We start from the raw sequence: 24,486 nt of genomic DNA, 5'->3' as shown, positions 1-24,486 counted from the left end.
AAAATGAATCCCTTTATTTTTTGAGTAAATTTACTTGAGAGAATGGTCAAAAGGCTCGTTATAATTCTAGGAAATATTCCAGCAGCTTTGAAATCCCCCTTCCGGTTAAGGGCTCATTAAAAAACATGGAAGATATTTTGGGGCTGCGGTGTTTTACCGGTGAGAAAGCCTTGAGGGAAGAAGAACCCTGAGATCCAGAAAGATTTGGGCGGACCACGTGTAATCCAAGCCTGGCAAGAGAAGACAAGAAAGAGGAAAGAGAGAGATTAATTAAAGTAGGTGTGTATCTTCAAATAACTTTCTTAATGTCCTTGTCGTCTGTGTGCTTCGCTGCATTACGGGAACCCTTCTTACTTATGGGGACCCAAAAGCGCCTTAGTGACTCCAGGTGGATTCTGTCTTCTGAGGGTAGAAAATGTGTGCAGTTGGACACATCACTTTATGAGCTAATGCAATTCTCCCCTTTGGTGTGGTTGTGTGTGTGTGTGGTTGTGTGTGTGTGTGTGTGTGTGTGTGTGTGTGTGTGTGAGACTTTTAGGGATTGTGCAATACACATGTTCAGACCATTCTCACGGAAGAGCAGCCCTCAGTCAGGGGAGATGAACCAAGTGCTTAAAGAGGGTGAACAGGGAGACAGAAATAGTCTCCGCCTCAGTGATAAACATAAGAGTGGGCATGTGTTAATGCTGTTTCCTTTCACACACATAAAAAAAAAAAATAAATAAACACATGGAAATACACACACACACAAAAACAATCAAACCAGCAGATTTCTTCTGTCATGTCAGTCAATTACTTAAAGAGAGACTTGAGCCAGAAGAAGAACGCCCATCACATCCATGTTGTCATTCATCGCTGATTAATTGATATGATTTTAGTTATAGTTGGCTTTACTGAGACAAATTACACAAACTCATTCCAATTCAAGGTTAGAAAAGTTCACATTCAAGCATGTGTGTGTGTGTGTGTGTGTGTGTGTGTGTGTGTGTGTGTGTTGTGCCTGCAGTCTTTAACAGACCTGGATGAAGGAGGTTCTGAGGACCAGGTCTCGGACCCAGGACGCCAGCGGTTTGAGGGAGGGGTAGGCGGAGTTTTCCCAGTGGGTGGGAACCTGGTTGTTCAGGAAGCTGGTGTAGATCCGATCCATTTCTTCTGACATCACGACCAGACCCGCTATTGCCTTCTGCAGAGTGACAAGAGATATCTGGGAAACACACACACACACATACACACAAAATATCTTATTACAATACGAGAGTAGAAAGGACATAAGAGATCTCTGATAATATTGTTTTCTTTTGTGTTGTTTTCGCGCGCGCGCGCGTGTGCGTGTGTGTGTGTGTGTGTGTGTGTGATTGTTTCACCCTGAGAACTCTGAGCAGGTTGTTGAATCTGTCTACCTCCTGGCCCAAAACGGTTGTGAGGGAGCTGAGGCGGCCGTTTGTGTCTCGGACAAACAGTGTTTCTACGGCTTCATCCATGTCCAGACGCTCTGCACACAGACAGGCAGGCGGAGGAACGTCAACAATGACCGAGATGTATGCGGTGGTTTATCTGTGTGTGTGTGTGTACCAGGTAGCTTGGCTAGTATAGATTCAGCGAGCTTGCAGACGATGTCATCGCTACTTTTGGCTCCGTCCTGCGCTGAAGAACGAGGATTCACATCCATTATGGTGCTGATAAGAGTCATGGTTTCCTGGCGCTGTGGAGACACACACACACACACACACACACACACACACACACACACACACACACACACACACACACACAGCAGTGTAAGATGAACACAGAAGGATAGTGATTCATGATTATAATCCTACATGTAGACAAACATATAAACAATATATTTTAAGGAATGAGGTGAAATATAATCTACACATTCCTCAAAAAAAACACCAACAAAAGATAATTTACAACATCTGCTCTCATTTGATTCTATCATGAAAACTATAAATCATATGCACAATGATATATAATAATAAAGATAGAGATTTTGTTTCAGTGAGATCCTCCTGTTATTGTTTCAGTGCTGCTTCCTCACCTGGAAAGCCAGGTTGGCATTCTCATGCATGCCAAAAACCTCGGGATCATCTATGATTGGAAGACTCTCGATGTAATTCTTGTATCGCTGAAGATCATTCGTCTCCGGGGCGAAGTAAATACCTGACACACCGTGGGAAAAAAAAAAACATGAATCCAGAGAAAATATACGGTATGTGAGCATCAGCATGAACACAATTCTGCAAACACCCCACGCACTTGCTTTATTGAATCCCATATTCCTCTGAAGTGTTTTCTGTTATTTCGTGCTGCATATATTTAAAAAAAAAAAAAATAAAAAAAAAAAAAAAAATAATATATATATATATATATATATATATATATATATATATATATATATATATATATATACACTTTACAAAGAGCGAGAAGGCAAATGAGCAACACCTGAGCAGGAGTACGTGTAGCCGTCCTGCAGAGTTTCAGGAGAGAAGAAGCTTTTGAGGATGGTCCTGAGGCAGCGCTGGTCCCAGGCGTCCGTCACTCGGCCTCCGTATGTGATCTCACCTGTGGAGCACAGAGACCACAGAAGGTGCCTTAGTGTTGTTCACTGATGGAAGAGATGGTGGTTTTTAATGATGACGATTCCACTCACAGTCATTATAAAACACTTAGTGAAAGCAAGAGAATCTATGTTTGTAAAATTTGAATTACCATCAAGTGGACTTTTATTACAAAGAGCGAAGAAATCGATCTTGGAGGTGACATTATATGTGGTGACATTTTCCTCGAGGCTGCCAAGTGTATTGTTGTCCTACTTCTTCTCCGCAGGTTAAAAATCTCGCTGCATCATGTCACTTATCCTGATGACCTCTGACGGCTACAAAATATCAACCTGAGGCCAGAAATACCATCAACTGAATGCAGACTGGGGATCTGAAACCCACCGATAGCTGTAACCTGACTGCACCACAGGCCTGTCAATCAAATAGACACAACCGAGGAAAATCTCAGTGTGTAATGATGAGAAAGAATCCAAGAGAGAGAGACAGGGCTGCATTACCAAAGAGGAAAAAAAGGAAGAACAAATTTTAAAATACATCAGACAATCCATACTTTCTGAAAAGACACACATAGTTATGTAAGAGAGTAAAAAAGGGGAATGAATAATCAGACAAATCTCTGTTGAAAGCCTTTGGTAAGCTCCAGGCATGGTAGAGAGTCTTTTTTTTTTGGCACAAGTAGAGGAGAACTGTTCCCTTTAAAAGATGAAACGCAATGTCATGCTTGGCTTGAGCCCAAATTCTTTCCCTGAAAGAAACGTGTAGCTCCCGAGGACCGTTAGAATTAAGGATTAAACTAATAACACGACAGCGTGATAACAACAATGAGAGACATCCATTTGATACGGTGCGCTCCGCCGGGACCGAACCACCAAATAATCATTCAGAGGTGTAATTGAAAACCAGATTAAGGAAACAAATGAACTTTACAGATATGATGAGCATTGTTAATGAAAGGGGTGATGATGCCTCCCTCTTCTTTCTCATAACTTTCAAGATGTCTGTCGTGGAAGTCCAGGAAAAACAATATCAAACAAGGAATTGGATTAGTTTCCATATCTGGGCCGAGACTACATGATAAAATTAAAACTACATTTAAAAAAGTTTCATGTCTGAAAATGTATCTTTAAACAAATCAATAAAAAAACAAAACTCATTTGACAAATAAGGAAAAAACTCTGAAGCAGAACTCCACTTAGTACAGTAGTTCTAATAAATCTGTTCTGGGAGTTTTCTGGCAAACAATATGCCATCTAAACTTGAAAATGAAAATGCACAAACTGTGCTGAGGAGCTTGAAGAAGAGCTTTGCTTTGCATGGGAGCATCTGTTCTTTTCATTTTATTTCTATAAAACACAGACGGGGGCGGAGGGGGGGGGGGCACACGTGAAAGTTCAGTGAGTGAGAGACAAACAAACTCGGGATCACAGCTGCTGAACGAAGTGAAATTGTGTGACTGAACTGTAAAGCTTTGTCAAATCAGCAAACATTTCACTTTACCCATTTCATGTCATGCTCAAATGTTTTTGTTGTTTACGAAACAACAGAGGAGTGTCTGTTCCTGGCAACACAACAAACATGACAGCGACATGGGGATAGATAAAGACTGTTTGCTGCCTTCTTTATATCTGAATGATCTGGAGTTTGAAATAATTCTTCACTTTGCAATTATATTTTCAAACATAAATACACTTTTTGCACAAGAATATGCACTCGTGTGTAATTATTAAAGGTTTCCGGCCCTAATAATTTGAAATCATGTTACATTTTCAGTGCCCCCCCCCCCCCCCCCCCCCCCCACACACACACACACACACACAACTCCAAACATATTGGCTTTGGTTGTGTACATCTAAGCTTGTACAACATGTATCTGTTCATGCTGCCCTACCGGTGATGTAGATGAGAGCGTCCCACGGGATGATGCCGTCTTTGCAGTAGAGGTCGAGGTTGAGCAGCGCACACTCTCTGTCACTGTCGTTGAACTCATAGCGGATGTTCCAGCCCAGCGGACCGAACTTCTTCCGCTCCTAAGACACGAAGAAAAACGACGTGTTTCAGGACATAATGCAGAGCGCATGTAAACTACATCAGAGCGCACGAAAGCGGTGATGATCGGGTGAGCGCAGGTAAACCTGGATGATGGCGTGGAAGAAGCTGATTCCAAAGACGATCTTCCTCCACTTGTGTCCCAGAATGTGCTCTTCGAAGAAATCGGCGGTGATCTCTGTGAAGGCACGACGCATGTTGGCTCGCAGGCCTTTAGGAGGCTCGTTAGTCACCTGGCAACGACAACACGGAGACCCGCGGATCAATGGTCACTGCTGAGAGTTGCAACACATCAACATCCGGTCAAGAGTAATGTCTAATAATACATTTTCAGATCTATGAAGGGATGAAATTTTGGGTCATAAAAGCCCATGAAATAAAAAAAAAATAAAAAATCTTAAAATAAAACAGTATAAAACTTGATTTCCAACACAGCCTGGCATTCCTGATTACTGCAATACTGTTTGTACCGACGCTGTGACTTCCTTTGTAGAAGAAGACACCAGTTTCTGCCCTTATTTTTCAGCTAATTACAAAGCGCACAAAATGTCACTTAACTGCCCCATAAAAAAACAAATCACATCCATTTAGCATCTTCACATATTGCATTTCATAACCAGTCTGCCTTATCCCAAAAAACCCAACTGCAGAGACTTTATCTGCTGCCTCCGCATAGAAACATCGGTTCCTCTGTAATTAATAAGCTTTCTTCAACCTACTATCTCTACAACACACAGCGATATTGAAATGAATTATGCAAACAAATGTACAAATGCAATATGTGCTGCGTGAACTGGAAGTTTCCCCCCAGATGTTTAGGAGACTCAACTCAGTATGAATATTTAAAACTTTCTTTCCAGACATTTGGGTGGGAAGTAGTATGATGAAGAGCAATGTACAAAGACTACTGCTCACTGCCAAGAATACAGATTTGTTCCAAACGGAACTTTTTCCATACTGGATGTGAATGTAAAAATACCGGCACCATTAATCCCGCGGAGCAAACTTGGACAGACAATCCTCGAAATGAAAAGAACTTAAGTAGAATGAGATTTTGGCGGCGCATTGACTTTATGTGTGTCACTACCTTGACTGAGTTCTGGAGCACCGTAACAGGAAACACTTTGGTGGGCATTGAACTGAGAAACAAACGGAAGCTGTCGTGGATTGATGTCTCTGCACAGAAACAGAAAGAAACATTATTCAAAAGCTATAAACAAAAGAAAAATAATTTAATGGATATCTCAAAAAAAAAAATATGCACTGAAGTGGGTTTTTTTCCCCACAAACACAAACCCTGTGAAAAACAACCCCAAAACACCAACAATTTATTAATTTGCGTGTCTGGAACATCAGTTTTGCCGTGTGCACATTGCTTCGGGTTGGCTGATGTATTTTCTATATTTCTTCTGAGGTTTTTTTTTTTTTTGCTGCAGTGTGCTGGGCCATACTTACAGAGTTGTGCTGTATAAGTAACAGAAAAGTTACCCGAGTCAGCAAATATTTTCTGCATCTTTTAACAGTCGTATTTACACATGCCATAAATCTGGCATATTATATCATGGAGACGTGCTTAAAATAATAATTACAATAAGTTGGAAATAAAAATCACGTTCATCTAAATATGTGTAGGAGACTTCTATGGCTTGTCTTGAAAAACACTCCTTACAATCACTACTTCTGAGATGGCAAGGGCAACGATGGATGTCCAAACGCCACATTTAGGGAAAATACTGCAGGCTGAAATAAAGAGTAATCATCCTTAAATGTTTATTAGCTGCAATACTGACTTTAATTTGTATGTGTCAGTATCTATTTAACTTCAATATTTTTTAATTAACTACACATTCTGTACTGCTGAGTAATTTTGCTTTCCACATCAAGTTATGTTTAAAAACTTGTGAAAATGTGACACTATGTCAGCACACGGGTTCAAATGTGAGGTGCCCGTTGGAAAAGCAGCAGCTGCAGTTTCGACACAGGATGAACTCAGGCACAGTGTTCAGTGTAGGTCACCCACTTTTGGGCTGCGCTCAACCCCCAAAACAAATTGCTGTGCTTATGCATGTAAAGTGGAAGAACATAGACTTTTAAGCATTACAAATTTGCCATCGGTTAAGCGGTGCAAGTGAAAGGTGAGCAGTCAGTCTAGCTGACTAAGTGGCAGGATTTCTGTTCTGTTGGATCAGATGTGCCTGTGACTTTGGACTAAAACGCTTCCTGCGTAGACACGCTGCAAACGTTTCTATGTTCATGTCAGTATTAGTACCGGGATCGTTGAAACTCTTTATGAGCTCCTCCATGGCTAACATCCAGGAGACAGCCAGATGGCAGTTCTGCAGGAAGACCCATTTGCCAGTCTTCAGCGCCGCATGGATCATCTTCTCTGCTATCGGCCCCTGGCCTTGACCCAATGAGATGGACTCCACCCTGAGCAACATGGGAGAAATAGAAGTCCCACTGTGATCACCTGGAAATACGGATTATTTTTTGTTTTTCGTCTACGTTTCAAATTTCTCTCACAGTACGCTTTGGTGAAGTTAGAGGGATTGTAAGTAAACTTGGGTACAACATGCTCATGCTCTGTTTCACATCAGCTTTTAAAAAAAATAAAATAATAATTTATACCTATCGAGACACCCTCTCTCATTTGCAAAACGCTGGAAGGCCCCCATGGGGTCGGATCCTGTGCTGAGGATGAAGACCAGCGGGGTGGAGGGGGACATGTCATTGTAGAGATTAGCCAGGTCAATTGGGGGGTTTTCCACAAACTGCTTCCCCAGGTTGACAATCACAAACTCGGTCGCTGCGAAAACCACCTGGACGGGAGAGGGAGGAAGAAAGTCAGAGAGTAACATCAAAGGCTCACTGAGGGTTCGGAAAATATGCAGCGAGAAAATAAGGAAGTAAAGTAGGTTATATTTTCTATAACAGATGTAAGTACTGTGAGCTTCAACAATTAAAAACGTAAAGAAATGCATACCGAAAAAAAGAATACATGTTTTTGAATTTAAGCTGTTGTTATACAAGATGTGTGTGTTGAGATTACATTTTTTATTGTTCACAAAAAAATAAGCTTATTCAGCTGGTTTCGGGTGGAGCTCAGCTATGTGAATAAATGTTAATAAACATGAGTAGCTCTTGGAGCTCCCAGAGGAAGAAAGGCTGGAGACCCCTGGTGTACACATTAATTAGAAAAAATTGATTCTGCTGTGGAGAAGTTGCGCTGAAGGCTGCAGGCCATTATAATTTTAAATTAGTGTACTTAGCCAAGTCTTTGCTTAGCTGTATTATACAAAATGGACAAATATTTCAAAATCTCAAATAAATATCTTTCCGCAGGCTCACCTTCTCCTCCATGAAGCTCTTGATGAGAACTAACTTCTGGAAGGTTCCCAGCCTCTCATTCCAGAAGCCTTTTATGTCCTGTTTCTCCTCTTTGGCCTCCCCGAGAGGTGGCAGCTCTGACACGTAGCCGTCCCATATCTCTGGATTAATAGATGCTTCAAAACGTCCTACAGGAGAGGAAACTCATTTAATGCAACACAAATCTGACACGCACTTTTTAAGACCTTTGCGGAGAAATAATGGTGAAAGAATGATCAGAATATTAAATCCTGACAGCGACACATGATTTATATGAAAGTCAAACATATAGCAGAAACATGAATGTATATTTATTCTTGTTAGATCAACCAGGAGAACAGAGGGGTTGGGTTACCTAGCTTGACATCAATATGAGTTCTAGTGATTTCCTTGGCGATGTCCTTGAAGCAGGGCAGTGTATCCTCCAGATCACAACAGGTCTGCCAGTAAAACTCACTTAGCCACGGCACATCTGGCCGTTCCACCAAGCCCTACGAAACAGGGAAATAGGAGAGGAGACGGTCACAACAGCAAATGGGGGGTGGAGGGGAGATGGAGGACGGACCTTGAGAAGAGAGGCGGCGGAGAATTAAAGGATGTCAATAAAAGCGTCATGTGGAGGGTGATTCCCAAACATCTGAGGCAGGTAGATGTAAGAGATGCAAAGACAAATTTGAGAAGCATTTGAAATTAGAAAGAGAAGAGCAGATGATGGATGTATGGAAGCTGCGAAGCAAAAAAAACACAGGACAGGCACACAGACAGGGGAAGGAGAAGAGAAGAAGGACACAATTAGCATGAGGATCACGACGACAAGCAGGCAGCACCTCCAGCCTAACTAATGCCATATAAATGAGAACCAAATGGTGTGCGAGTACAAGAAATAAACCCTCGGGTGGCACTGACTGATCTACACCTTGGTCTCAAAACCCGTCTGAACTCGTCAATAAAACCAGAGCGAAATCTCAAAGGTTCTTTTATTCATTGCCCTATTCCACCCTTTTCTCTTATTCACCGACCGAGCCACCGCTCTGTCCCACCGGGGTTGGAGGGAGAAGATAAGAAGTGCAGAGAGCTGCATAAGAGAAAGAAGAGACAGAGGAAGGACGAAAGAAAACCATTGAAATGTAAGCAGGTCAGGCTATTCTGAGGTCAGCTGAAGCTAATTTAGCCCTTCTGAAGGTGTCCTGAAGGGCCCAATGTTCGACTCCAGGCATCGAGACTTTTTCATTAATTGCTGAAGGTCCATTACTGAGCTGCATGCAGGCTGAATGGACGGCCTGAAAAACCGAGATATTTCTTATCCCTCTTTCACAGAAATATGTGTTTCGTCAACAGACTGAATTCCTCATGCTGCATGTCCTTTTGTCTGCCTCTTATTGTCTGCGTTTCCATCAGTCTCAGGAGTTCGGCAGCAATAAGCTGGCCAGAAGACAGAGACAGAAGAGGGCTTTTCTTTTCTCTTTCTGACATTAGATGGGGAGAAAATGAAAATATTGCCAACGGGCCAACGGGAAAGTAAAACAGCACCTGGTTTATCTGCAGTTAAAGAGGATCCGGCTGAATAAACTGTAACAAATGTCTACATTTTCTTCGAATTACATGACCGCCTGAATTCATGACACATTTGGAAACTGTCCGTTATCGCTCTATTTCTATTTCTGCAGGCCATTAGACCTCATGCTTTATGATTTGTTCTGGCTTCAGTGGTCAAATCTCCTTACTGACGGTTCACATTTCTGATACCCAAACTCAGAATGGCTGAATTGATGTAGTTTGGCTATTTAGCTATTTTCACAATAACTGTTTTCTGTTGCACCAACTAGGTGTAAATTCAGAATAAGCTTAGTTTGAATGTAGCAGACACGTCACACTATAACTTTATCAACCTCTATTTCATAGTGAAGGTTATTTACAACCTACATTAGAAATAGAACTTCAACTTTACACCTTCCCGAAGCTGGTCTATGGAAGACCAATTTTTATCTTCAATGTTTACAATTGTGCAACAGACAGCTGGTGTCAGTTCAACATTATGACTGCAAATTTTTGCATCCGTGAATACCGCTGATACGATATTTAAAGTCCCGCCCACTTGATAGATTTTCATCTGACTGCAGCATTTTATGAACTGCTGGACTTGATTTCCCAGCTCACCTTTTCCAGGGAGGAAGCTCCTCTTAGGAACTGCTGCCACTCCCCATCAGAGATCTCCCCCCGCTGCCTCATGATCTCTACACACAACATGAAGCTGTAGATAAGCTTGTGCTGCTCGAAGAGGCCGCGGGACACATTGGTGTAGGACGTGAGCAAGATCTGGTTCAGCAGGATCTGGAGACGTACTTCCAACACGCTGCTCTGCTCTGATGTTTCGATGGTAGAGTTAAAGAGCTGTGGGTTGAGAAAGAAACCAAAACCAGAGAGTAAAACTAAATCAGTACGTTGCATGTGCACTTGAAGCATTTTCTGAGACTATTCCTCACAAAATCTGGATGAAAATTTGTTTTGAATTAAAAAAAAAAAGTAAAAGCCTGGTTCCTGTCGCCTACTTGTTTAAAGTACTTGAGGGAGAACTGGTACATGGGATCGATCTCAGAGAGACTGGCGATGACAAAGTACAAGACTGAGCCTCGGGTGGCCACAGGTCTGTAGCGCTCCCTCGCAGAGTCGATCATCACTTCGGTGGCTTCTGCCTCCTCCAAACGATGCTTTATGGCCTCTGATGTCACCTTGAGGATGGCGGACACAGAGCAGGAAAAATAAAAGAGAAGAGCAGGGAAGAAGAAAACAAAAAGGACAGAAGAAGAACAACAAAGGAAGTTTAAAACAGAGATTAAAATGACGATGACAGGTAAAACAAATTCCATCCTCATTCAACCTAATAGCACAGAGCAAGATTATCCAAATGAACTCTGCTTAATCCCCACCTTTGACTCTTGGAGAGTCTGAACGAGCTCCTCATTGTCGAGTATGTTCCCCTCAGAGGCGAAGAGGAGCTTCAGGATGCGATCTTCGATATCTTTCAGCTGGTTGCGGTCAGCGTTGATGCGCACAATCAGCTCATTTCTCTGCTGCTCGAGATGTGGACTCTCAAGACGAACCACATCACTTCAAAGAAGGTAATGGATTCCAGGAAGATTGAAACATGAAAGGGTTTCAGGAGGTTGTGAGGAGGAAAGGGAGAAGAAAAGAGAGTGCAATATGCAAATAATATTACAATGGTACATACAAGTATATATATACAATTATATGAATTATATGTAAATTATGTAAATCAGATCATTTGGGTAAGACTCAATATGAGATTTTCATTTGTGTGTGTGTGTGTGTGTGTGTGTGTGTGTGTGTGTGTGTGTACCTGAGCAGCTGGTCCTCCAAGCCAGACTTAGTCACAGTGAAATTGATGATTGTAACTTTGATACAAACCTGTAACGCAGAAACAACAACTGAACTACACTCAAATGAAGCTTTTCAACTACAATAAAATGTCTAAGTTGGAAACCACATTTTCTTTGGTGGCAGCCAGTCACCCACTTATACAGCTACAATTCTACACGTGCACCACATATTCATTTGCTAAACTCAAGTCATGTCGCTCTGAATCATCGGTGCATGTTCAACTAAAAAAGATTTTTAGACTGTCAAATGCTTTCAGGCTGTCTGTTACTGCCTTCATGCACCGCTGGTCTGATTGAATTAACACTTGAGTAAAAGCTCGCCCTCCCAGGGTGTTCCTGCCCTCCTGGGTTCCTGTGAACTAAAGGGCATAGCACATCGGGCTAGCTGGCAGGTGACCGCATCTCCACAATCTCTGCAAACCTTTCCTGATGCCGAGCACTTATTTCACCAGCAGGCATGTTGCTGCTGTGGCAGAAGGGGCCACAAAGGTTCTTGTGTGTGCTGCTGTTTTTATTCCAGAAAATACATGAATTTTTTTGGCACGCCTATAAATATCTGGTTGTCATAGTTGAGTTGTTTGGGATTTGTTTGTTTTTTATAAAACCACTGAAGCAGAGGTCTGTTGGTTGCAGTTAAACCTAAAACTTCTTAGTGATTTTATTTGCCTCTCTGAATGCACACCTGTTGATGCAGCGTAGGTAGTTAAATGTCATTGTTAATCAATCAGGCAATCAATATTTCTGTATAGAGAGCTTTTCATACAATTTGGTGCACTTCAAAGTGCTTAACGGATGATTGACAGGCCAATAATAAGACAGGCAGTTGTAGACCAAAAATAAAGTAATAATGATTAAATAATTTAAGAATATTTAAAAAAAATAAAATGTAAAACGGAGTAAAAAGAAAAAATATGTTTTTTAGAAAACAACATAAAACAATAGTGGTAAAAGAAATATAACTATTACAAATAGATCAATTACAAGGCGTTGCTAGAGCTAAGAAATAAACTCCACGTTTTAACCATAGTTTTCCTGAATGTGAAGATTATAAGGAGTGTGAGTGATGTCCTTACCTCCGGCAGATAGTGTGGGTTGGCCATCTTAGTGGTCATATAGAACTTGAAATTTTTGTCATAGTCGATATCCGAGTCTCCGAGTCGGATCAACGTTCGCCCGCCGGCCACAAACGTCTGCTTCAGCAGGACGGGCTCCAACGCTGGATCCAGGTTCTCCTTCAGCTGTACACACATAGTACAAGAATGTACACGCACATACAAAAAACACGCAACACACTCAGAGCACAAAAAAAATGTTGCTCAGTGAAGGTTTCATAGTTCAATTAATGGAAGTAGCTCAACTCTTAAATTATACACAGTTATCGAACTATATTTAACCATAAATCTTCTCCTTCATAATTGAGCCTGTTTCACCGCGACATGTGTGGTGTGTTCCCACCTCCTCCAGCAGCACAGGCATGCCCATGCGTATGGCGTTCTCCAGGGTACGGAGGAAGTTCGGGTCGGTCAGTTTGATCACCTTCAGACCGTTTTTAGCCTCCTTGGAGCGGATCCACCGGTTGGCCTGAGGGTTGAAGAAATAACATTTATCTAATGCCATTAAAAAAAAACATGACCTCCACATACTTTGTGTTACCTGATGTAAACAATGGAAACCAATGGTACTGTAATGCAGCATGAAACAAACAATACCGCATGTGAGTCCGGTGTTATGGAAGTGTTCAATACGTATATCATCTCCTGCGTATTATTAGTCTGTTAGACATAATTGGACAAGGAAACCTTTCCAAAAAGGTCTGTCAGAATATCTGTCTAACTTGTATGTGCATCTCTACCTCAGTGTAAAGAGAAATAGAACAACTCAAATGAAAAACAGCAACACAGGAAAAGGAGGGAAAAAAGCTCAAACTTCGCCGGAGTGAAAAACTGGGATCGTCAGTCGTCAAGACGAGAACCAGAGAGCCAAAAAAAAAGGCCTAAGTTGTGACAATATCTTCATCTTGTACATGCTTCTGGGGCAGGGTGCAGTCGATAACTTTGTTTATGACTCTGTCTGACAGGAACTTCTTTGTTAGGAGAGATTTTTCTGTTCTTTTCGGCTTGTGGTGCAGCCGTGTAGCGAATGTTTCAGATAAAATAAAACACCAGGCTCACCTGATCCTGCGGGTCGATCATGAGAGGCCAGCGGCGGCCCCCGGCCACCAGGATCCCGTTCTCCGTAGAAACAGTGTCCCGAGGCAGCCCTTCGGTGTTCCACTGGCGAATGACGTATGGATCTCCCAGAATGTTGATCAGGCTGAAGCTGGAGCTGATGGGGATGCTCAGCACCTGGCACTGTCTTATCCATTCTTCAATTAGCTGGTGAGAAGGGAGCACACACACACACACACACACACACACACACACAAAGAGCATTTCAGTTTGTATACAGCACAATTTCTGGTGTTTTTCCCTTGTAACCACTGTTATTGTTGCCTTTATCTCTTCTGTTTTTAATAATGTACAAACAAATTCAGTTCGGTGTCATTACTGCAGTGGAAATTGCTTCTCACAGAAGTACGAGGCAATAACGAGGAAATTAGGCTCAGTCATTTTGTCTTAAGGAGTCCACTATATCGCAGGGAGGTGCAAAACTCTCCATTATGCTCACACTGGATGTTCCAGCTGACAACATGCCCTAAACGCTTTACATTGTACCACATCACACTGCACCTACCAGCTGTCTGTAGTGGGAAGTGAACGCTCCGTAGTAGGCAACACAGGCAGCTGCAATGAAGACATTCCCGACAACATTGATGATCTCTTGCTCAAACAGGGCCACACTTTCTTGCCAGCGTACTTGCTCGTCACCAAGAGCAGAAGTTAGCTTCCCTGCTCTGGTCAACCGAGTCTGCGTCAGGGCCATTGTGTTAACTTAAAAAAAATAAAAAAAAAAAAAAAAAAAAAAAAAAGGAAGGAAGAAGACAAACATAAGCAAGACTGGCATTTTTTTTTTTTTTTTTTTTTTTTGCTGAAAGAGATACCAAACATCTAAGTAAGTCAGGACTTTTGGAAAAATGTACTCAGTCTCAAGAGATTTTCTACAGAACATTGACAGATGCAGCAGATGGGTAGTTTGAGATCCCGGTAGAATAAACACGAAAACACATAAAGAGCAAAGCCCTCACCCAATTCCTCCTTTTCATTCACGCTGCTGTCAAACTGCTCCTGGAGCACCTTGATCTGGTCCTCCACGTCCTGGAGCTTCTGCTGCTTATCCCTCAGGGTCGCCATGGTCAAATCCAGCTCCTCCTGCAGAGGTTAGGACAGAACCAAACAAAGAATGCAAGTAGATGTCATTAAATATATATATATATATATATATATATATATTTGGGTGGTTTTCATTTTCACCATTAAGTTTAATGTATGCAGTTCAATCCCAGATGGTATTTACAGAATACAGGATAGACTGGTGTAAAGTGGATGACTGCTTTGACTGTAACCAATCTGACAAACAAAAACAGCCAGCAGTAAAATTGTTATTCATAACATTGTAATGTGTGTACATCTATAGGTTAAAACATGTTTTATTACTGCACTCTGTGTTGCTTACCTGTGCCTTGGCTAGTTTTTCTCTCTTGGGGCCAACTTCTTTGAGGACTTTGGAGTAGAGATCCATAGCTCTGACCCACATGCACATCGACCGGCAGGCCCTGGATACCTTCTCCACCTAACAGCAGCAAAACAATAATAATAATAATAATAATAATAATAATAATAATAAACTTTATTTGTATAGCACCGAGCTACAATGTACTGCAACATACTATACCACAGGCCAACATTTTATTTGCCACAAAGTTTGCATAGCATAAATACATACTCATAATTATATTGGCATAATCAGAGCTGAAGAAGTTGTTTTCCTTCTCACTCTGACATTTTCAAAACTGACCAAGTATTTGAAGTCCAATTTCACAACCAACTTTAAATCTGAGTCCAGCTCAGAAATATCAAAGTGTTTGAGAGTAAATTCAAACAGACCTTCTCGGGTATGAAATCCGGGTTGTTGACGTATTTCTGTAGTTTCAGCAGGATCTGAGCTTTAATATTGTCCTTGTCATAGTCTGTCAGACGCCGGAGGAAATTGGCATCTCCTAGTACTTGCTTGGCACCCTGCCAGTCTGGTCTGTGAGGAGAGGGATGTTAGTGACAAGTTAAGGATAATTGGGGAACTAAAAAAAAAAAGATCCTAATAATAATGACTAATATAATACTAATAATCACACGTGCATGTGTTGCAGAATTGATATTGTTAAAAAATAAATCTGTAAAAATATAATGTAAGCTAATTTTCTATTTGAGTCTTGCGGGTTTTCACACATTTATATTACATGTTGCATGATTTATTTAATTAAGCCTGGAATTGTTATGTAAAAATGACCCACTAGTGAAGATAACAAAGGCACAGGGTCATGCAAAAATCATAAATGAATCATGATATTGCAAATATAATGTAGTGGTTTCACTTTGAGATACATGCTCTTTGGTGGTTACAAGGTTTAGTCTAATCTAACAAGAGAAAATATATTATGGACACTGCAGAGAGCATTATTCTCATTTATATGGCTTTATATGTACCATGTAAAATTGCTCAGGTTTTTACACCAGCCTGCGTCTCCAAGATTTAACATGTTAACTTTTAGTTACGTTAGTCTTGTTAAGTTCTGTTTTATTTGCTCGGACAGAATTGGATGGAGCACAACAATCCAGTAGATTAATCACTGTTAAAACTGAAGGGTTGACAGAGGGGTGAGTGCCGGGTCACGTGATGGAAGGGCAATCCCTCTGAATGTTAAATCAAAAACATGGAAATGGTATAGCAAGCGCAAGATTGTTATCATAATGATTAAAACTGAAATTGTGTTGATAGCCATTAAGCCTAAAACATCAGCATAATCATTATCTACAATTGTCTTTGATGAAAATGGATGCAGTAATGAAGGTGATAGATGAAATGACATTTGGCAATGCCTGTTTGGCATTCTTGCTTCTGCTTTGACACAACAGACACTATTTACAGTTCTCCATTTACTATTAGTGTTAAATGAAATCAACTGTGCTGAACAAATGAAATGCACATCATGTAGAGATTAGCTCGCATATTTCACCAAGACCCTAATGTCTGCTCTGCCTTCCACGCTCTTCCGACTCTATCATTAAAAAGCCCTTTGAAATTACATCGACCTAATTTGTGTGACTTATTTTGTGACTTTCAAAAGTTTAAAACTTTGGAATATAAACTGGGTAGAAAAAGGGCAGATTTATGTGACTTTACGAATAAAAGTCTTGTTTTCTTTAGAAGTAAAAGGAAGCATACTGACTTGCAGTTGAGCAGGATGCAGACGGCCTCCATGACGGTCATGACTAGGTCTGGGGGTTTGGTGAACACCTTGATCTCTGAAATGTCAGCCTTGTCCAGAGAACTAAGGGCCTGATTGGCGCCGTCGAGGGCCGGCAGAGCCTCATCCAGGTCCCTCTGGGCATCGGCCGCTATGGCCTGGGTGTCTTCGGCCTTGACCTTGGACAAAGCCTCGTCTTCTTTCACCACGTTACGCACCTGGGGCAAGAATATATTTTTTTGTATTGCGCACATGCAAACAATGTAGACGGGCGTTATCCCATTTTACGCACCGTGGAGGAGACAATAAACACGTTTTTGAAAGTTCTGTCACAACAAACACACACGCAGACCTCATCAGCTCTCTCCTGATCTTCAGCCAGTTCCTCCATGAGGGCATCGACATCAATGGATTTTTGTTTTAGGACTGGCTCCAAAGCAGACAGGTCCACTTTCATTTTGTCCACCAGCTCGTTGGTCTCCAGCAGCTTAGTCAGTCCGTTCTTCACACGGTCCCTGGCCTACACACGAATGTATTATTCATATAGCGCTTGACATAATCTACAAAATAAGACAAATTGCATCACCCACTACATAACCATTAGCTAAAGCAACAAGCTGCTGTTTCTTATTCAACAATGTAAGGGTGGCAATTCATCATCAACACAACTGATCGCTGATATTTGGTGAGACGTACCAGAACTAACTGCTGTCTCTTGTTGTCAAGCATGCTCAGGTAGAGGTTGATGAGCTCCAGATAGGAAGTGGGTGTGGTGTAGTACCGCCGCCTCAGCTCCAAGTAGAAGCGCTCGGCCATGTCGGTGACACTAACGTGAATCTCCACACACATGGCCGAGAAACTCTGCTTCAGTTCCTCACTGCCGAAGTCGATGTTGTGGAAAAAGGCCTCAGAGACAGAGAGCAGGGCCTCCCGGGGCCACTGGGCACCCAGAGGAGCAGAGGAGGAGAGGGAAGGTTGGCGGTGAGGGAGAGGGAAAGAAGCTTTAGCCTTCAGCTCTTTAATATTTGAACAGGGATTCAGTAAAGCAGCAATACATGGACACTAGAAATGTATTGACCGTTACAAAATGTGGTTTTGGGGAATTCACTAAAGATGCAAATTATAAGGTTCTGCAAGTGAGATAAAAACATGAACTCAATATCAAACAAAGGATGTGAACAGAGTGGTACGGCCTGAAAGACATAAACTACAATCCTGAACATAAGCAGGTGAAAGATAATGGTGGACTAGAGGGTAGTTAGTTGCAAAACAAACAAGCAAGAAAAATCAATGAGAAAAATGGAGGTGGTGGAAAACTATGCCACCAGGGTAGAAACAAATTACATTTTGGATCTAGCCGCTAAAACATGCATGGTTATAATGTCAGACAGGCGTAAGAGGGGTCGTACACACTGGTTCACACAACATGTGTGTGTGTGTACCAACAAATAAGATGGATTTATGTTGTATTTAGGCTATATTGTAAGGCTTTTTTTTGTATTAGCATAATCATGTGATAATCATATTAAATCCAAACCAAACAGAGGAGTAAGTACGTAAATAGATATGGCAGGAAAACATCGGAGCTGTCTCTGCATACCTGCACGAACCAGTCAATGGTGCAGCAGTTCACCAGTGAAGGAAACATGCGACAGCGGGACCTGAAGGCGTCGCCCACGGGGCTCATGCACAGCACAATGTGCAGTTTCTCCCGTACACGAGAGATGAAATATTGGAACACCTGAAGGAATGACCACATGCAGAAAAACATGCACACACATATGGGGAGAGGATTCAGTCATTTCTAGATGTATTTTTTTCAGAAGGCAGGTGACATTAAAGGCTAACATTAACTGACTGTGTGTTGTTTCTGAAATCTAATGTAAGTTCTTAATTATTAAGTAACCAGTCTGTGTTTATACTACTCCTATTAAAGCTCTAGAAACTGATGACATCTTGATTTGAACTAAACAACTCAAATATCAGGTACAGCTAGTATTGTTTCAGATTTAAAATTTCTCTAGAAGGACAATTAAATGCACTTTAAGTTTTTGTAAAAGTCAAGTGGATTTTTTTTTTTATTGTTGTTGTTTGTAACTCAGACAATTTGCATTAATTTGTTTGCTTGCACCTATTTTATAATTATACTGTAGTATATTTTCACTGACCGAATGATATATGGTCTCTACAGCACTTTCTGTATTTGAGTCTCCACGTACCTCATCCCTGTTCTCCTCACTGATTCCAGCCTCTTTGGCTTTAGGCCGAGTGGCAGCGAGCACATATTCTAGTTCATCTTTTTCGAATAGGTTAGGCACCTCACCAGAGTTCAGCATGTTGTTGATATCCTCCAAAAAACCCTCCACTACAATCTACAACAGATAAGACAGAGTGGACAATAATGAATATAAAACAATTTAAATATACACTTTTTTCAGAGCAGTCATGTCCTTCTTTGTTACCTGTGTATCTGTGAAGAGGAAGACCATATTTTTCCCTTCAACACCAGCCATCTTGTAGAGCCTCCTCAGGTCTTCGTGGAAGCTATCGTAGCTGTAGCCTCTGCTCAGTTCAATCTCGAAGCAGCGGTACCCGCACATGTGGGCTGCCAGCCGGGTCAGTGACTGCTTGCCTGTACCGCCCACCCCCACCAGCAGGGCGTTGCCTCTCTCCTGGCGAATCATCCGGGCAATCCTAGAAATAAAAGAGGAAAAAGTACTGTTAAGTTTGTAACAAAAGGCAGGGAATATTGTGGTTAGACAGATATTCACAGGTTGTACATTTCATTTATATAAGTCATGTATCCTTTTAGAGCATCTTTAAGAAAAACAGTTCACTTATCACTTTAATGAAAGCGAAGTGCACGCGTCTACAATCACAAAGATGTTGCTCAAACTTGACCTGCATAGGAGGCGCGTAAGGAAAAGGTCTTTTCTGCCCAATAAGAACATGAGATCAAATCTAGTTTGCTAATGAACAAAGAGGCAAAGTGCCATCCTTCATCCAGAAAAATTAGCTTTGGACAGACTAATCAAACTGATAGTGGTGGAGATGTTACGGTTTAGAGTTGCTTCACTGCCTCAGGGACTGGGCAGCTTGCAGTCATTGATTCAGCTATGAAATTTGCACCATTATCAATAAATATGTGAGACCATCTCTCTGAAAGATCTTAAGCACACTATCAAGTCCACCAAGGAATGGCTCACATCAAAGCCTCATGTGAGAAAACCCTAAAATATGTAGCAAGTGAGGACACGTTGTATTAAAAATGTTAGCAAATCAATGTCAAGAGACTGATAGACAATAATGCAAAACGAAAGTTATTTCAGCTAAAAGCGTAATACTGGAATTAGAGGCCAAGTGTGTATTCACTTTTTCCTCAGAGAAATATTAAATCTATTGATTTTTTTTTGTCAGATAAATTATTTAAAATGGCTATTTTTCCTCGTGGTGTTCAAGTATTATTTGTCGACTATGTATCAAAGAAAATGAAATATATCAAAATAAAAGTCAGCAATCTCCAGGGAATATGTTTAATTTTTTCACATGACCTCGTGCTACTCTATTCAATTTAAATATGCATCTGTCAAACATAAAAATTGTATTATACCAAAGAGAATAGAGACGAACAATATAATTGCGCAGATTATCTTTACGATACTAAAACATCATGTCATGCTGTTTTCAGATATTCCTTTTGAAAAAAAAATCTATATTACACAGTCTCTTGTTGCTTCTTTCTTGTGTTAACTTTCCTCTCACAGTTTTTACCACTTACAGTTACAATCCATCAACCACCAGCTAAGAAGCTCACGAAATAAAAACCTGGCAATTCAGTGGTGCACGTTTGCATGTACACACCTGGAGACATGCTCAATGGCATCTTGAAAGAAGACCAGCTTGGTCTCCTTGGAGAAGGTCAAGTTATAATCATCAAGATAGTCCTGCAGGACGGCCCGAATCTTATTCATGTCTGTCAGATCTTCATACAGACGATCTTCTTTCTCTGCAGCCACCTGCAGGGATTATTAGATGGATTGCAGCGGGATAAGGAAATGTCTTGGGGTATTCTTTGCATGAACATAGAAAATAAAATGTTTCCCGAGGTAGAACCTGACCTGGATGAAGTCCCCAAATATGATGGGCTGAGTCACAAAGTATAAGGGGTCTAACTTAATGTCAAAATATCTGCCTGGCAGAAAGAGAGAGGAGGTCAAAAAGAGGCCAGCAAGAAGGCATTCTTAAACAAGGAAAATAAAAATACAAGAAACTGCAGCCACTGATATACAGCAAAGTAAACCACCAGGACGGTTTTGTGAGAGTTCTTACTGGCCATCTCAAAGATGATGGTGTTGAAATAGGTCTTATCTTGGGTGTTGATGAGTCGGTCGTGAAATACCCGCTGACATTCGTGGCAGAAGAGACGGAAGATCTGAGTATTGTCTGACACCCGACTCGACTCACACTGCAGTATACCTGCGCAAAAAAAAAAAAAAAAACACGACGAAGCTTCAGGATGGAAGATGAGGGGGCTTAAATAGAGGTTATGTTTTACTAATATAAAATATATGTCTCACTTTAGGGCAATGTGTGTCTGAGCAATGCATTCTGCAAGTAGCGTGTGGCACAAAGTGTCATTTAAATGTATTTCTATGCAGTGATGATGCTCAGTGGCCAAAGGGACGAAGGGAGCGAAGGAAACGAGGCAGAGGGATGACAGTGCAGCCAATTTGGGAGCATGAGGCAGAGACAGAGCTTATAAATGTTGGTAATGTAGCTTGAAGAGATAAATTATAGCTGTGCCCCCACCCAATGCTCCAAGTTTGTTTTCCTGAGAAAAAAAAAAGGGAAGTGTGCAGACTGTGTGCATGTGTATGTATCTCTACACTTTCTAAATAAAGCCATCTTTAGTGATTCAGTCACTATGACTAGGCTTTCCTTTTTCTCTTTCATCATTACCTTTTCCATTACCTCTTCAACATTGAAACCATCACTGTGTTCTTTAACTCTTGTTGTAACAACTGCAACTTGCGTGATATTATTTGAACATGTGTGTGTCAATGTGAACAGTCTGTGTGCTCATGTCTCACCTTGGACACACTTGGAGAGATCCCGCAGATTGAAGACATAGTGGGACTTGGCTGGAGTGGGCAGCAGATCCACACTTAAACGGTTGTAAATCTCTACCGCTGCATTCACAATCTGTCCGGCGCAGTTTCTTACTGCCTCAGAAAAATCACTGAGAAAACCAGTCAAGATGGCCTGGAGGGAATCGTGGAAGGAAAAAGAGATCGTAACAAGCATGAGAGACGGCATAAAGGGTAATATATGGGAAATTAATAGCAGGGAGTGGGATGAAATGGAGGAATGAGAATGACGAATGAGATAGCAAGAGTGAGACATCATAGAGAAGAATATGTGTATCTACTTATGATTAAATAAACTTTTTCAACTTTAAATACACTTTCAAAATTTAAGCACAGATTTTAAAGCAGTAATATAATAATGGAGAAGAGATCTAAGGAAAAGCAGCTCTCTGTGTAAGTGTGGAATATTCCAAGTATGGGTTTAATGCTTTAAGAGCTCATGAGACAACTCACTTAGGGCAATGTCTCGTTGTACACTGTATGTGTGTGTGTGTGTGTGTGTGTGTGTGTGTGTGTGTGTGTGTGTGTGTGTGTGTGTGCGTGCGTGTGTGCGCAGCTGTGTGTGTTTGGGTGAGAGTGTGAGAGGGTGTATGTGCGGCTCCTGACTTTGAATATCTGTTTGAGGCTGTATTCGGAGGGTGTTGGCAGACACAGCATACTGAAATGCCGAATGAACCGGGGGGTCACGGGGTTGCGTCCCCCTCCTGGGGGAGCACACGCTGCCGCGATGGTCATTTCCTGCAGGAAAGGTAGAAGAACAGAATCAGAAAGAACATCAAATGTCTCCATCAGTAAGCAGTAACATGAAATTGCATGACTTTCCATCATCTGGTTAATCATAGAAAGGTGACTAATTATGTTGACAATCCCAATTACATCAACATCCCATTACAAGTGTCTTATCTATTTATTTATTTTTTGTTTTGGAGACCCATGTTACCAGCCTGAAGTGGCTGTGGCTCAGACTGTAGAGCGGGTTGTCGGTTCGAGTTTCGTGGGACAAAGACATTAAAAACCCCAAGTTGCTCCCGGAAGCAGGCGAGCAGCATGCAGGTCAGCTCTGTCACCACTGTGTGTGTGAGTGTGTGTGTGTGCACATGGATGACTCACACACACACACACACACACACACACACACACTACACTTCTACTTCAATTAAAGCACTGATAGCGCTGCATCAGTGTGCTTACACTACAATATACTCTTTGCATGTATGACCTTGTCTCTTAGTTTAATTATGTACGCAGGTATTGATTTTCCTGAATGTATCGGTTATGTGACACACCTGCTCACCAACACACATTACAAGACATCAAGTGCAGTCTAAAATACCATCTGTCGTGTCTTTGTGTGTGTGTGTGTGTGTGTGTGTGTGTGTGTGTGTGTGTGTGTGTGTGTGTGTGTGGCTGTTTAGCACAAGTTTATGCAGCAAACTTTCTATAACTGCTGAATACAATTTATGGGTCCACAATGCAGCACACAAGATAAATGGGTTTCTTACATAAATGGACAGTCTTCATTAAAAGACCAACTAGGAGAACTTAAGATCATGCTGACTGAGTAAAAACTAAAACTAAAGAGCCACGTCTTCAAAAACCTTAAAAAAAGATTCTTAAACAAATCTAAAGAATTAAAAAGGCACTCTGACATTTGGAGACATTCAATTGTTTGCAGTCTTCCACAGTTAGATAAGGGAATCAATATCAATTTTATCTCTCTCAAATACAGTTCCGAGACAGTTTATCTTAGCTGTGTACAAAGACTGGAAACAGGAGGAAAGAGTCTGACTTGTTCTGGGGAGCTTTGCTGCCATTCGAAAACTGTTTTGTTTGCACGCTGCATCCTTTGTGATTAACATGTGCAAAAATAGAAAATGAGACATTGAGGCTGATGAGTACTTGGCTTATCATTTGAGGCTAGTCTGAGCAAGCTATGCATAGTAACTGCATGTAGCACTTTAAAGGTCCTGTGCTCTTTGAGTTGACAGCTAACTGTCCGCAGGACAGCAAACAAGCTCTTTCCCCAAAAAGGTGTGAACGCTCCTTTTAATAGAAAATATGAAACTGAACACAGACACGCAGGCCTTTACACACAACGCTGTACGAGCCATCTGACGAACTCCATGCATAGTCAAATGCGCCATTATGATGTAGCTCGTCTTGTTTGTTTACCTGAATCTCCTTCCAGCAGAACTTGTTTCTGTCGTAGAAGCCAGAAAAGTCCTGGAACTGACGCAGGAGTTCGATCGGAGGCTGAGAGCCATAACTGTCCAGCTTAGGCATATTCAGGTCATCCACAAAGATCACCAACTTCTTGTTACCAGGAGCGCCTACGAGGAGGGATGGAGGGAAGAGGACGAGAGGCAGTTGAGAGTTAACAGATGTAAGGACTGACAGATGAATAGATGGCCAGAGAGCTGATGTGTCCGACTGTAGATGGACAGTGGAAGCAGTGAAGTGAAGGACAACTGTATGAACAGATAAATGAATGGATGACTCGATGAAACGATGAATTGTCTCATTCAAGGGCACCACCTGTTTTATACATTAACTAAACA

At 41.4% G+C, this 24,486-nt stretch overlaps 1 protein-coding gene across 1 annotated transcript in view; it reads right to left on the bottom strand.

Annotated features, from left to right (window-relative positions):
• Positions 1-24,486, bottom strand: part of dnah6 (dynein, axonemal, heavy chain 6) — a 51,970-nt gene that overhangs the window by 1,352 nt on the left and 26,132 nt on the right. The window contains exons 44-79 of the mRNA XM_069165903.1: positions 24,101-24,258; positions 22,535-22,666; positions 21,872-22,043; positions 21,111-21,257; positions 20,900-20,973; positions 20,643-20,797; positions 19,244-19,475; positions 19,001-19,153; positions 18,382-18,522; positions 17,478-17,720; positions 17,134-17,301; positions 16,764-16,999; positions 15,424-15,568; positions 14,993-15,109; positions 14,565-14,688; positions 14,114-14,310; positions 13,552-13,755; positions 12,836-12,961; positions 12,454-12,618; positions 11,341-11,408; positions 10,910-11,090; positions 10,532-10,711; positions 10,140-10,373; positions 8,338-8,473; positions 7,965-8,131; positions 7,245-7,435; positions 6,886-7,046; positions 5,704-5,792; positions 4,703-4,849; positions 4,459-4,597; positions 2,452-2,571; positions 2,045-2,166; positions 1,573-1,702; positions 1,365-1,492; positions 1,019-1,204; positions 158-230 (exon numbers count right to left, since the gene is read on the bottom strand). Coding sequence (XP_069022004.1) covers positions 158-230; positions 1,019-1,204; positions 1,365-1,492; positions 1,573-1,702; positions 2,045-2,166; positions 2,452-2,571; positions 4,459-4,597; positions 4,703-4,849; positions 5,704-5,792; positions 6,886-7,046; positions 7,245-7,435; positions 7,965-8,131; positions 8,338-8,473; positions 10,140-10,373; positions 10,532-10,711; positions 10,910-11,090; positions 11,341-11,408; positions 12,454-12,618; positions 12,836-12,961; positions 13,552-13,755; positions 14,114-14,310; positions 14,565-14,688; positions 14,993-15,109; positions 15,424-15,568; positions 16,764-16,999; positions 17,134-17,301; positions 17,478-17,720; positions 18,382-18,522; positions 19,001-19,153; positions 19,244-19,475; positions 20,643-20,797; positions 20,900-20,973; positions 21,111-21,257; positions 21,872-22,043; positions 22,535-22,666; positions 24,101-24,258 — 5,541 coding nt within the window. The remainder of the gene's footprint in view (positions 1-157; positions 231-1,018; positions 1,205-1,364; positions 1,493-1,572; positions 1,703-2,044; positions 2,167-2,451; positions 2,572-4,458; positions 4,598-4,702; positions 4,850-5,703; positions 5,793-6,885; positions 7,047-7,244; positions 7,436-7,964; positions 8,132-8,337; positions 8,474-10,139; positions 10,374-10,531; positions 10,712-10,909; positions 11,091-11,340; positions 11,409-12,453; positions 12,619-12,835; positions 12,962-13,551; positions 13,756-14,113; positions 14,311-14,564; positions 14,689-14,992; positions 15,110-15,423; positions 15,569-16,763; positions 17,000-17,133; positions 17,302-17,477; positions 17,721-18,381; positions 18,523-19,000; positions 19,154-19,243; positions 19,476-20,642; positions 20,798-20,899; positions 20,974-21,110; positions 21,258-21,871; positions 22,044-22,534; positions 22,667-24,100; positions 24,259-24,486) is intronic.

Source organism: Embiotoca jacksoni, unplaced genomic scaffold (genome assembly GCF_022577435.1).
Source record: "Embiotoca jacksoni isolate LCO1_2020_lvr unplaced genomic scaffold, fEmbJac1.0.p SCAF_36, whole genome shotgun sequence".
Classification (NCBI taxonomy): domain Eukaryota; kingdom Metazoa; phylum Chordata; class Actinopteri; family Embiotocidae; genus Embiotoca; species Embiotoca jacksoni.
This window is presented reverse-complemented; position numbering and strand designations above follow the sequence as displayed.